The sequence below is a fragment of the Martes martes genome (genome assembly GCF_963455335.1).
Source record: "Martes martes genome assembly, chromosome: 5".
Classification (NCBI taxonomy): Eukaryota; Metazoa; Chordata; class Mammalia; order Carnivora; family Mustelidae; genus Martes; species Martes martes.
The window spans coordinates 89,517,804-89,532,340 of NC_137892.1; the positions used below are offsets into that span (position 1 = coordinate 89,517,804).

Below are 14,537 nucleotides of genomic sequence, written 5' to 3' on the forward strand. Positions count from 1 at the left end.
CTCATAAATTAAAAAGAGGAAGCTGTCTCAGTCCATGCAGTGTGCAACTCTATCTCAGGGTGAGTGTGAGCCCCATCATAGGCAGCGTTTACGTAATAAAAAATATATACTAATATTATATATATATATTGTTTATATATACTTAATAAAAAATATATGTATTTTTAAAAGATTCTGTTTCGTTTATTTGAGAGAGAGAGAGAGCATAAGCAGGAGGAGGGGGCAGAGGGAGAGGGAGAAGCAGACTCCCTGATGAGCAGAGAGCCCAATGCTGTGGGGGCTCTATCCCAGGACCCTGAGATCATGACCTAAGCTAAAGGCAAACACTTAACTGGCTGAGCCACCCAGGTGCCTAATACAAAAAATATTAAAAAAAAAAAATAAAAAGAGAGAAGCTATTGCTTTAATACTAGATTCTAGTTTGTTTGTTTTTTAATTTTATTTATTTGACACAGAGAGAAAGAGAGAGAGTCACAAGTAGGCAGAGAGGCAGGGCAGAGAGAGAGGGGGAAAACAGGCTCTCTGCTGAGAAGAGAGCCCGATGCGGGGCTCGATCCTAGGACCCTGAGATCATGACCTGAGCAGAAGGCAGAGGCTTAACCCACTGAGCCACCCTGGTGCCCGCTAGATTCTAGTTTAAAAAAAACTTTAATACTAGAACTAAATTAGGTAGTTCTTCTGAATGTTAAACTGGATAGTAAGTACATAGGTATTGACCATATCAGAGTTACCAAAATTAGAATAACAATAAATTAAAATTTTGGTCTTGGTTTACTCCAAGAATAGCTGTAGAAAAGGCCATATTTCCCACAATACCTTCCTGTGCTCTCCCTTTCCAACCAGGGCTTGACAGAATGGCTCCCATAAAGAAGGATGGTAAAAAGGACACATTCTGCCACCAACAAGGTAGTGACCTGAGAATACACCATCAACATTCACAAGTGCATCAATGGAGTGGGTTTCAAAAAGCAAGCCCCTTGGGCATACAGAGAGATCCAGAAACTTGCCGTGAAGGAGATGGGAACTCCAGATGTGCACATGGACACGAGACTCAACAAAGCTACCTGGGGGGCGCCTGGGTGGCTCAGTCAGTTAAGCAGCTGCCTTCCACTCAGGTCATGATCCCAGGGTCCTGGGATCGAGCCCCGCACTGGGTTCCCTGCTCCACAGAGAGCCTGCTTCTCCCTCTCCCTCTGCCTGCCTCTCTGCCTACTTGTGCGCTCTATCTCTCTAATAAATAAATAAAATCTTTAAAAAAAAAAAAAAGCTACCTGGGCCAGAGGAATAAGGAATGTTCCACACCGTATCTGTGTGCAGTTGTCCAGAAAACATAAAGAGGATGAAGATTGACCAAACAACCTCTAAAAACTGGTTACCTATGTACCTGTCACCACTTTCAAAAATCTACAAGCAGTAATGAGAACTAATGGCTTATTATCAAATAAAGGTATAAAAACTGAAGCAGGAAGGAAGGAAGGAAGGAAGGACGGACGGACCATATTCCCTAACTGGAAAAAGTGCTATATGGTTAAAATTACTGGGCTGAACTTCCTGTATCTATTTTAAGTATGTGTTACACGACTGACACTATTACTTTAAATAGTTTTATCTAAATATTTATGCCAACTAAGAAGCCCTATTTTATTATTTTATATTATTTTAAAATTTTGAGAACATCTACAAGGGGATGGGCATGACCCAGCACAAGTCAGGACAAGTAAGGGCATCCCCAGGTAAGGGAGAACCAGAATTATATCTATGCACTACAGCGGTGGGAGGTTGATTATATACTGGGAAATTGATAAAATGAGCAGATATATAAAGAATAACAGAAGCCAGGTTTCTCACTGTCAGAAAAGAATTAGGAACACCAAAAGAGGGGTGCCTGGGTGGCTCAGTCAGCTTAGCATGATTCTTGATTTCAGCTCAGGTCATGATCTTAGGGTTGTGGGATCGAGCCCACATCAGGCTCCACACTCAGTGGGGATTCCACTTGACATCCTCTCTCTCCCTCTGTCCCTCCCCACCCCAAATAAATAAAAAGATCTTTAAAAAAGAAAAAATAGTAATACTGAAAGGAAGAAATATAGGATGAGCCCTATGATATTAGCCAGGAATTAAAAGTACCAATGTGAACTGACGGGTTTTTTTATATAGAGAGAGTAAAGTAAATCTACATGGAAATGTGTGTACTGTATGTATGTGTATTACCTGTATGTACATACACATATTCCCTAACTACATCCACTGATTACACTGAGAAACCCTGAAAGCAGTGAGATTCCAAGAGCAATGAGCACACCTAGCATCTAGATCTTGACTTCTAATTATCATTTTCCAGTAAACAGAACTAGGAATCCTTGGAAAAATAGATGATTACAAGGCTAGAGCAGCGTAAAGGAAAAAGTCAGAGCTATCTTGTGGTACCAAAACCAAGTACTCAAAGAATGAGCAAAAAAAGAAAAAAAATAGGGGCACCTGGTGGCTCAGTGGGTTTAGCCTCTACCTTCAGCTCAGGTCATGATCTCAGGGTCCTGGGATCAAGTCCCACATTGGGCTCTCTGCTCAGCAGGGAGCCTGCTTCCTCCTCTCTCTCTGCCTGCCTCTCTGCCTACTTATGGTATCTCTCTATGACAAATAAATAAATAAACAAAATATTTTTTAAAAAATGATAATAAATTATTATAATCCACCTGAATAAAGAAGGTTATCATGAGTCCATACAAATATACATTTAAAACTGAGTAAGTTGGGGGCGCCTGGGTGGCTCAGTGGGTTAAAGCCTCTGCCTTCGACTCGGGTCATGATCCTAGGGTCCTGGGATCGAGCCCCGCATCTGGCTCTCTGCTCCGCAGGGAGCCTGCTTCCTCCCCTCTCTCTCTGCCTGCTTCTCTGCCTACTTGTGATCTCTCTCTCTGTCAAATAAATAAATAAAATCTTAAAAAAAAAAAAAAACAAAACTGAGTAAGTTGAAACTTTTACATAATGGTGTGGTACCCAGGCTCCAAAATAGCTCCCCATGATCCTTGACTCCTCAAATCCACACCCTTTAGTCACCTCTCCCACTTTGTAACAGGAGTGGTCTGTGAAACAGAATATGGCAAGTGATAGTATATTACTTCTGAGATTAGGTTATAAAAGATACTGTGGTTGCTCGCTCTCACACTTTCTCTAAGGGAAGCCATGTCTTAAGCATACTCAGGCAGCTCTATGGAGAGAGACCCATGTGGGGAGGAAATGAATCCCTTAGTCCAATAACCCACAAGGAACTGAGACCTGCCAACAACCACAGGAGAGAGCTTAGAGGGGATCCTCTAGCCTTCAGAGTGCAGTCTCAGGCAACATCTTGGCTGCAATCTCAAAAATGAACCTGGGCCACAATCATCAGCTATAAGCCATTCTCAGATTTCTTATCTTCAGAAACTGTTTGATAATAAATGTTTTAAGTATCTAAGTTTTGGGGTACTTTCTTCTGTAGCAATATATAAATAATACAAATAGGATAAGTACATATTCTCAAAGTATCTCCCCCCAAATTACTTACTCATCACAAGGAGAAAAAGAATTAATTCTACAGTAGGGAACCCTGGTAGACATTACTTTAATCAAGTGATGCAAGTGAAAATTCTCAGTAATGGGTCAAATTGAAACTGCATACCACTTGAAAGGATGCAATGAAAAGAATGCAACCAAAATCACACACCACATGCTTGATAGGATGGGAAGAACATGACACAACATTGCTTCTGTGACATTCCTGCCCAAGACCCACGACCTAAATCTGATCATAAGGAAACAAACCCAAATTGAGGACACTGCAAAACAACTGGACTCTAATGTCTGAAACGTGTCAAGGTCATGAAGCCCAGAAAAGACTAAGGAATTAAAGAGACCACAGATAGATAACAAAATGGAACAAGTAACTGGATCCTTTCCTATAAAACAACTGGAAAAACTTGAATGGGGTCTGAGGATTATACAGCAGTAATATCTCAAGGGAAATTTCCTAATTTTGAAGGCTGTATTATGATCCTGTGGCAGAATGTCCTTATTTTGAAGAAATACACATTTCTTATACAAAAGTATTTAGGGTTAATGAGACATCATGTTAACAACTTACTTGGGAATGGTTAAAAGAAATATTCTAGGTATTATATTTGCAACTTTGCAACTGTGCCAGTTAAGTCACAGTAATATTATTAAAAACTACCTTTTATATAGTCCATATTTCCTTTCTACTCATCCCCCACAAGTTTGCAGGGTAAGTGACACTATCCTTATTCTAGAGACAAGGAAGCTGAGGCTAAAGAAAATCAGGGAAGTGACTTCCCTAAGACCACGGGCTAGCACATGACTCAATAGGCATGTTACTCCAAAATCCTATTTTTTTTCACCATATCACTTGCTGTCAGCATTCACTGAATGTTGTTGACAAAAAATGAATGCCTACTATGCATCAGATACTGGAATATAATGAGTAAGACAAGGACTTTGCCCAGGAGAGCTCAGTCCAGAGGAGAAGAATAATCAATCATGTCTACATACTAAGAAATAGTTCTATAGTGGAACCCTACTGCCTGCATGCCTAGGGCACGCCACACAGAAAAGCCATTTCTGTTAGGTCTCCAAGGATGAATAAAGAATTCAGGAGGAGGGGGCGGGGTGAGAAGACATTCTCTGTATAAGGAAAAACACAAAGACTAAAGGAAAATGACTCTGAAAAGGATCAATTAGAACTATTTGAATTACAGCACTGTTTGTCATGAAACACTAGTATGTATTACAGGAATAAAGGTGGTAATATTTTTTGTCCTAAATTTTATCCACTTTTAATACACGCTTTTAAGAAATACTACATATTTCTACAGATTTAAGGCAATAATTTGCCTCAAGAAACTATAACACAAACAATGTCCATCTGTGCTGTGATACACAAACAGCATTTAATTATGGGTATTATCATCTATTTGACTTCACTGATCTATCTAGTTTCTTGTCCTAATTAAATATATATTTGCGATTTAAGCAAAGCTTACTATATATTAAGTACTCGTACTATACTAACCCATTCCTCAGAGCTGTAACTAGAATATGAAAGGTCTTTTTAAAAGATTTTATTTATTCCAGAGAGAGTGAACACAAAGTGGGGGACGGGGGTGGGGGTGGGGGGAGAAGACAGAGGGGAAGGGAAAGAGACACTTAAGCAGACTCTGCTCTGAGCACAGAGCCTGATGCAGGGCTCGATCCCACCATCATGAAATCATGACCTGGGCCAAGAGTCGGATCCTTAACTGCCTACACTACCGAGGTGCCCCTAAAAAAAATGGAAATTGTTTAGTTGTTTTTTGTTTTTTTCTTTAATTTTACACATTTGTCAGAGAGAGAACAAGCAGGGGGAGCAACAGGCAAAGGGAGAAGCAGGCTCCCTATCCAGCAAAGAACCTGATGCAGGACTCAATTCCAGGACCCTTGGTTCATGACCTGAGCCAAAGGCAGATGCTTAACTGACTGAGCCACCAAGGTGTACCTAAAATATGGAAGTTTAAAATGAAAAAGTCCTTTGAAGGTGCCTGGGTGACTCAGTTGTTAAGTGTCTGCCTTCAGCTCAGGTCATGATCCTTGGGGCCAGGGATCTAGCTGAGTTGGGCCTGCTTGGCAGGGAGCCTGCTTCTCCCTTTCCCTCTGCCATTTGCCCCCCAACTCCACCCCCCTACCTGTGTTCTCTGGCTCTGTCAAATAAATGAATAAAATCTTCAAAAAAAAAAGTTCTTTATTGAAAAAAATAAAAGAGGGGCGCCTGGGTGGCTCAGTGGGTTAAGCCTCTGCCTTCGGCTAGGGTCATGATCCCAAGGTCCTGGGATTGAGCCCCGCATCGGGCTCTCTGTCCCTTGGGGAGCCTGCTTCCTCCTCTCTCTCTGCCTGCCTCTCTGCCTACTTATGAGCCCTGTCTGTCAAATAAATAAAATCTTTTAAAAATAAATAAATAAAAGAAAAAATATAAAGTCCTTTGAATCTTAAGCCTCCCAAACCAAATTATTTTGAAATAAACATGAGCATATTTTTTTAAATTAGGTGACCTGTCTACATCTACCCATGGGACAATTAATAATGTTGATAATAGCCTAACTGCATGAATACTGCCAAATATGTAGTTTGTATTCTTTTGCTACAGTGTACCTGTTTGAAACAAATTTTTATCATACTGTAATGAAAACAACATACAGTAACACATTTAATGCAGCTCTTCATGAAAATCTCTTTAATCATTTCAGAAAAATACCATTTTGGGGCACCTGGGTAGCTTGGTCAGTTGATTATCTGCCTTTGGCTTGAGTTGTGATCCCAGAGTCCTGGGATAAAGTCTGGCATTGGAATCTCTGCTCAGTGGGGAGTCTGCTTTTTCCTCTACCCTTCACCCTGTTCTTGTGCTTTCTCTCAAATAAATTAAAAATCTTAAAAAAAAAAAAAGAAAGAAAGAAGAAAAATACCATTTTTAGTTTGCGCCTTCACAATAAAATGACAACGATGTTTCATCTCGGTATTTTTAAAATTTACCTAATTTTGTGCTTCTGAGATTATATTTTGATTACAAATTTTAACTCATTTACCCAGGACCATTTGTGCTATCAATCTTAATCCAAGTGTGCCCTGTTTCACGAACTCTTATTTGTATCCCTCAATAGTATTAGTTTGAAAAGCATTCTAATAAAGTTGAGAAACACTACATATGAAGGAGAAAGCAGTTTATCTTCAGAACCTAAGGGAAATGAGTGATAACAACGTGACTGTTATAAAAATCAAATAAAAACTGAGCTGTCCATTGAATCTGGCAATTAAGTAATCACCAGTCACCAGTAAGGTGAATGGTCCCAGAACCGTGAGTAGACTATTCTTTTAAGCAGTCCCAAAACAGTGAGTAGACTATTCTTTTAAGAATTTTGGCACTGAGGGACACCTGGGTGGCTCAGTCGGTTAAGCCCCTGCCTTCAGCTCAGGTCATGATCCCGGGGTCCTGGGATCGAGGCCCACATCAGGCTCCTTGCTGGGCAGGGAGCCTGCTTCTTTCTCTGCCTCTGCCTGCCGCTCTGCCTACTTGTGCACTCACATACACTCTCTCTCTCTCTGACAAATAAATAAATAAAAGCTTAAAAAAAAAAAAAAAAGAATTTTGGCACTGAAATGCCAGAGATGGGAGGAATAGAGAAGAGGAAGGAATCCGCTATAGTGGACTAGGGAAGTTAAAGTTTTTTATGCTATTGTTTGTTTTTTTAGGATGGGATAATCTTAAATAAACTTGGATGCTGAAGGGGCTTAGAAGAGACTGGAACTAGGAGAGCAGAGACAATTACTCAAGAGCAAGGACCTGGCAGGAAGAACAGGGAAGCATAAGTTAGCTTGACAAAGGGAAAAGTATAACTTCTGCAGAGACAAGGAAGAAGAGTGATGACTAAGGTAAATCTGGAGTAATGGCGGGCCAGAGTCAAGACTGCATGAATCTGAATTCTGGCTTTTCTTACCATACCATGTAATCATAGGCAAGTTTGCTTATTTCTCTGTTTTCCCATATAACCTGGGAGAAAAGAATTCTCATAGGGGGTTGTTCAGAAAATTCAGTAATTCTGAAACTGAGTGAGTACCATAAAGATAACAGCTACAGAGTTTAGTTTTTGTTTTTGTTCTTAAAGGCCTCAAAGGAAATCTAAAAGAATTCACAAAGATTTCTATTTTCTCTGTGGAATAGGTAACTGGGTCACCAACTCACATTAAAACACAGTGTTTAAAGATGTAAAACAGTGATTCTTAATCTTGCAGAGATTAAAAAACCCATTTAACTCTGATGAAAGATATACGGAGGACCAAACAATCAAACTTTATATAGTTTTAAGTGAGTTCATACACACCTCTTCAACAATAAAAAGAGATGTTGAGGAAAAGATCTTCTGGTACCAAGGCACAGTTTGAATACCCAACTATTTGAACGAAAGAAAAAGACTGTGTCCTTTGGATTTACGTACCTAACAGCTACATAAAGGTACATGGTCGGCCAGAAAAGACACCAGACATAAGTCAAGAAACCCAGGTTCTTGATCCAGCCCTAAAAGTCGCATGGCCTTTTCAGACAGCAGCTCTGAGATGTGCTGCAGTTCTAACATTTTAGGATTCTATTAACTGAAATCTCACTTGACTCTGAGACAGAAGAACAAATGGTACTTTATTTTCCTATGTCATAGTTAAATACGATTTTGAAGGTTAGCCTGGGAATCTAACCACCAAAATTTTAGTTCTACAGAAAAAACAAGTATGCTCCTGCATTTCTGGGATGAGGCTGCAGAGGTTCCTGGCAGCATCAGGCATGAGTCAGGTATTCCTATCCTGGGAACTGCCTAGGATATTTTAGCAGCCCTCTCTCTCTCTGGACTAAAATATCCAGAATTGGACTTTGTCTAAACTTCCTCCTTGTCAGTCAGCAGTACAGTAATACACACTCAGAGAGTTTAAAGCAAACCGAGATTAACAGTTATCCTTCAATGATGGCTGTTTAAATTAACACTTAAATAGCAACCCGGAAGAGCCAAAGAAAGTTTCTCAATCCAATGAACTTATTTATGCAAAGCAAAGAATCATTTCTTAATGAAAAATTTAAAAAAAAATCTTCCCCGAGATTCTAAGAACCTTATCTTTTGGAGTAAGAAGGTTTATCTGCTAAGATAGACCTAACCTAATTTCAACAGCCATTTTCAGTCAACCATCTATTAAAGTTCACAATACTCCATAGAACAATTTCATAATTTGTTTTGCCGTTTTTATAGGAATTCACTTTACCCTTATATATGATAACACTAATGTAACATATGGTATCACACAGTATAGTATTTTAAAAAAATATTTTTAAAGATTTTATTTATTTATTTATTTGAGAGAGAGAGTGAAAGCATGAGCAGGGGAAGAGCAGAGGAAGAGGGACAAGGAGAGTACCTGCTGAGCTCGAACCCAGGACCCAGGGATCATGACCTGAGCTGATAGATGCTTAACCGGCTGAACCACTATGTACCCCTAAAGTAATTATTTTTATATTTAGTACTATTACAGAGTTACAAAGTTAAGATTCATCCTTTTGTAATCTCCCAATCTTAAAACATTTTGAAAGTATGTAGTATACAGAAAGATGATTCACAACATGAAACAGAGCATAATGAAGAGGAAGATACAAAATTCTACCGTGGGACAATGCTTCTATTAAATTGGCTTTACCTATGACCTTACACATAACCAGGTAAAACCTCAGGAAAGGAAGTTAATTAACAGTTTACAAAAAACTACTTAATCTTGCCCATCTACATAAAGCAATAAACTTCTGAAACTTTAAAAAAAGATAGCAAGTATGGTTTAACTGATTTAAACCTTATACTCCCCATTTTTTTATCCATATACTCCCTGATTACTTACTGAACCTCAATCTTTTAATTTTAATTCACAAATCAAACTGGTAATTACCAACCTACCAGAAATGTGGTATCGTTTTTAATTTGAATTGGTTGCCAAAAATCTGGACTTGTGGCTTTCCTTTTAAAGGGGGAAAAAGGGAAGATCTGGCAACACTGGGCCCACAGATCCTGGTAATAGCAACATTGGGAGAGAGCAGGGTAGCAGCTGCCCTCTTCTGATAGCATATGTAATTTCTAGTTCCCCCCAATTCTCTTTGCTCACTTTGGTTACCTGCTTGCTTGGCCTTCAGAGCCATTAGAATTTGAAATCTTTATTCTACTGAGGTGTTTCTTGCCCCCCGAAACTAGCTATAAAGATCTTTATCACAGAAACAGAATAAATCAAGTGACCATCCTGGCATTAAAGCCATATATGCCAAATGTTAATTATAAATAACAGGATACCACTAAAATATACAAGGCACTATTACTATTAAGAAAATAGCTTTTAGTATTCTAACTTTGGTCTGTCTTCAACTCCTTAAAAAATCAAGACATTCAGTCTTTTATACTTCCACAGAATAAATAAATTAACCATGTTTCAGTATTATGGTACTCTAACAGTACCCCAAAGCCTCCTGTATCTGTATAACAAAAGAAGAAAAACAGGAAGTAAAAAAGGTCTCTGATCAGTCAAAGAGACCACACAGTTCACAGAACACATGAAGCCCTCATCACTCAGAGCCTACTGGGTCTTATTTTAGACATAATTTTAATAAGCTCCATGATCTGGTTTCCCAGCCCACAGCAGACAAGATGCAGCCAACTGGAAAAGGGCTGGGGGTGGTGCTGCAAGAGGCAGACACTCAAAGCATCAAAATCAAAGCTGAAGACCTATAAAGTCAGCAGAAAACCTCAAAACACAGCAGGCTAGGACCATTTGGTATAGATACAAACAAGCCCAGAGGGTCCCAATCCCTGCACAGAACTACACTGGATATTCATAATGACCTTCTCTGGTACACTCTGTTAAAGCATAGGTCAGGAGACTTTAAAGTGTGTATCAAAATAAAGTCCATCAAAAGCTTCTGCCAAAAGACAATGCATTTAAAGGACGGTCAAATTCACAGAACACTAATTTCCCTATCAAAGAAACAAGATATTGCATTCCTAAAGATGCCACATGTCAAATTTATTTGTTCTCAGCAAATTTTATTACAACCCAGATGCAGCAGTTCAAGATATCTAAAGTTAACAGAGTATTTAAGTAGAACTATTTTTTCAGAGAATGATAATTGGGAAGGTTCAAGACCAAGATCAATTATATAAGCCAATTAAGTTTTTTTGGGATTCCATTGTAAATACATTACTAGGGCCAAGAAGATGGGAAGGACTAGTCTTATCCATACCTAGGTAAGGCTGCATTCAACTCAGAACTGGTATTACACAGATAATCTGGGGAAAAACTATTCTGTTTTCACAATCTTATTGACTAGTATACCAAAAATAAATTTTATTTTTCTAATCCCTGGCAGTCTCAGAAGTTGAGCCATACTTTGCAGAGGGCTCTAGGTTATAAACCAGGGGAGGAAAGGCGAATACTGAGTTTTAAAAGTTCAAAGTATCATTACCTAAACTTGGTTTCCCTATTAAAATTTTTATAAGAAGATATTTTAGAGAAGATCTAGAGAATATGTAGTAACTCAAAAGAAACCACATTACTGGGGAAAGTATATTAGAAGATTAAAATACATGTTTTGAGTTACCCTTTTCTCTGAAAAAAAAATTAACACTTATCAATTAATGTAGAGATTAAAGGGTATATTTCTTTTTTTTTTAAGGGTATATTTCTTGATCTGTAAGTTACTACACATACTCTTCTTCAAGTTTTAAAATAAGAACACGAGGAGAGGGTAAGTTTAAAAAAAAACAAAAACAAAAACAAAGAGCACAGTCTTCTACAGCTATAATCTCAAACTATCAAACTGATAACTTCCCAACTAGACCATATAAGAACCCAGTTAACTACTAAAAGCCTTAAAAATACATATATATTTTTATTTGGATGATGATTCCTCAGTGTGCTCCTGCCCCTTAAATAGTTCCTTAAGAAATCTTCCCTGAAGTTTCAAGCTCCTTTTAACACATAACCTGCTTCATTTTAATAGAAGATTTACTCTGTCTGAAGTCTGCCCTTCTTCATTTGTTAGAAATCAAAGAAGTCCAAACAAGCTGGTAAGGATCTAACCTAATTTACAGTAACTGTTGGGATTAACTCCACATTAAAGGTCTCTGATCATGAATGAAATGAAGACCGACTGCAAACTGAGGTGTTTTAGTTGTCCGACAGTCTGCATTTTCTCTGAGTTTAGGGCAAGGTATTTGTTCTCTTCCCCTTGCATCTCCATCCCATTCCTCCCTATGGATAATCCCAGGATCTTCTTTTAAGTGGCTAGAGATTTAATAGAGCTTCCCCAAGTAAAACACCAATCAAAAATCACCAGTAGTACTTCCCCACTTTTAAGAAAACGACATTATAGTGAGTGGCACCAGGAGTTACATTAGTGGGGGGACCCTAAATTTTAAGCCAAGCCCATAATATAGACGCAGTATAAGGAAAATCTTCATACAAATAACTAAACAACCCTTCATCTTAAAGGGCAAAGACATCCTTTCGAATGAAAAAACGGAGCAAAATTCCTTCTAAATTAAAAGGATCTCCCGGAACATATCACGTAATTTAAGCGTTAAAATCCACTGCATGAAGATACTGTAAAAGGAAACTTTGTGTAATTCCTTCAGTGGTCTTCAACGTCCAGGTTTCTACCTCTACCCTTGAAAATTTAACAGCTTCCATTCCCGTAAAAGTGTAGTTTCTCACTACATTTGGCAACCTCAAAGAACAAAACGCTTTTCTTTCCACTTCCCTCCTCCCTCAAAAGAGTCATGTTTGGTTTTTTGTTTTGTTTTCCTTCAGAACTTCCTACTCTTAAGTTCCTGGACGAGCAGAGTGGACCGAAGTGTGCGGCCGCCAAGAGGTAAGTGAACTCAAGAAATACTTGTGGATCGAACAAAAAAGCTTCCTCCGTCTGCCTGAGACATGGGCTCCAAGCTCGGCAGCTCTGTGGAGGGAACCAGGGCAGGTGGGCGGGTGTGGGCGGGAGGGGGTAGGGGGGACACCGGCAGACTTGGGGCGAGGAGCCCTTTCGACCTCTGTCAATGGGGCAGCTCAACGCACCAGCCCCAGCTCCCCCTCCCGGCATGGCCGGACAATGGCCCTCTAGCGCAGCAGTCCCAAGCCGGGCAGAGGCCCTGGGACTCCATACCACGCGGGGCCTAGAAAGAAGACCAGGGAACGCTGAACGGGCTAGCGCACCTCCGGCCTAAGCGCGGGTTGCGCGCCGGGGCCTCCACGGGCGCCATCACTGGGAGTGGGGTGTGAAGGGCGCCCGGCAGGACCATCACCGTCGGCAGCCGGGTCCGAAGAGGCCGCGAGCCAGGCGGAGGCGACGGCGGGAAGTGCAGGCCGCAGCCTGCTCAGCTGGCCCGCCCAGCGGCCGGAACCCTCAGCCGACCTCCGGCCGCTTACCTTGTGGATTCTCTTCAGAGCCATCGTGGGAGGCGGGTGGCGGTGGCCCCGGGGCGGGGACGGGGACAGGGGAGGGACGGGGAAGGGGCGAGGGGGCGCGAGGCCGCCTCGGTGATCGCGGGTCGGCCGGAGAAGATGGGGAGTTCGGGAGCGCGGGTCCGGCTGGACGGACTGAGGGCCGGGGCCCACTTGGCTCCTGAGCCTGCCGCAGCGGTCACCGCATCACCCGGCGGCGGCCCCTTTATGCGCTGCCGTCCGAGCCGCCGCCGCCGCTACCGCCGTCGCCGCCGTAGCTACCTCTTCCACCTAATCTCAGCGCCGCCTCCTCAGCCGCCGCGGATCCCTCCGCCGGGGAGCAAGAGCCCAGGCCTCGGGCTCGGCCGGCGCCGTTCAGTGGGACAGCCAGAGGGACTGCCCGCTGCAGGTGGACCGAGGGACGCGCGGGCGGACGGGCGGGCGGCGCCGCCGGGGTGGGGCCGCCGGAGCGCGGGGTGGGCCCAGGCCGAGGGGCAGGTCGGGAGGCGCGGGGATTGGCGGGCTAGGGGAGGGAGGGCCGGACCGCGCCGGCGGCGGAGGGATACGGGCCGCCCCTGTGAGTATCTTACGTGCCGTCCCCTTCGCCGCCGCGGCCGCCGAGAGGATGACGCCGCGAAGTGCAGGGGAGAGGTCTCGCGAGATTCGTGGAGCGGACGGTAGATGCTCGCGCGCTGGGACTCTCGAGTCACTTGGCTCTGGTACCCCATGCATATGTCATCGAAGATCCATAAATGTTTGAAGGTGAATGTTTTCCAGATCACATGGTCAGCGCCATAGCATAGACAGACCCAAAGGAGGTACTTAGATCCAGTGCAACATTCCTGTAGGAGGAAGGGACTTGTCCAAGGTCACACAGCTCTACAGAGGCAGAGCTGGGACTTCCTGAAGTCCACGGTCTTATCAGATCCCTTTCTAGAACCCAAGTGGTAACAGCCTGGGCACCTGCTGGGAATGTGTTTCCTTCAGCATGCCTCAGGCATCCCTGAGATGACCTTTCTAAGCAAGGCCCCAGGAGGATGACAACTTGAATGTCTCTTAGCCACACACGTGTCACTTGTAGGAGAGGTACCCAGACCTTGCTCTGCTTGGTGAATTCTTACAAACAAGCACTGCACCAATTACCTCAAAAAACGTGCAGGAGTTAAAACCAACCGTGTGTTTATCACCATCAGGAGCAAGCCTAGAAAACTTATTCTGTAGTTGCTTTTTAGGAGGTAGAGGCAAAAGCTAATTCACTGAGCAACTAGTGTGTGTTGAGCCATAAAAGATATAAGGCCAGGCCTAGGCTGGGAGGTGCTTCTCTGGCTGGAGACATACTGGAGAATAAAGATTATTTTCCTGGTGGGTGATACCCAGATTCTCAAGTCCATCCCAATGTTTTCTTTCTTTCTTTTTTTTTTTCCTTTCTTTCTTTAAAGATTTTATTTATTTGATAGAAAGTGTGCACACAAGCAGGGGGAATGGCAGGCAGAGGGAGAGGGAGAAGC

At 42.0% G+C, this 14,537-nt stretch overlaps 1 protein-coding gene and 1 pseudogene across 3 annotated transcripts in view; one reads left to right on the forward strand and one right to left on the reverse strand.

Moving 5' to 3' along the window:
• UBE2D2 (ubiquitin conjugating enzyme E2 D2) overlaps positions 1-13,633 on the reverse strand; it is a 113,820-nt gene extending 100,187 nt beyond the window's left edge. The window contains exon 1 of one of the 2 annotated variants that reach the window (XM_080804041.1): positions 13,015-13,460. In XM_080804041.1, coding sequence (XP_080660167.1) covers positions 13,015-13,038 — 24 coding nt within the window. In that variant the 5' untranslated portion in view covers positions 13,039-13,460. Of the gene's footprint in view, positions 1-13,014 lie in introns of both variants that reach the window. The other variant, XM_080804040.1, reaches the window with a different exon arrangement.
• On the forward strand, positions 855-12,867 carry LOC308342624 (large ribosomal subunit protein eL31-like; annotated as a pseudogene). Its single transcript has 3 exons — positions 855-1,079; positions 1,281-1,413; positions 12,766-12,867. The product of its transcript is annotated as a large ribosomal subunit protein eL31-like (transcript).
• Positions 13,634-14,537: the final 904 nt, after the last annotated feature.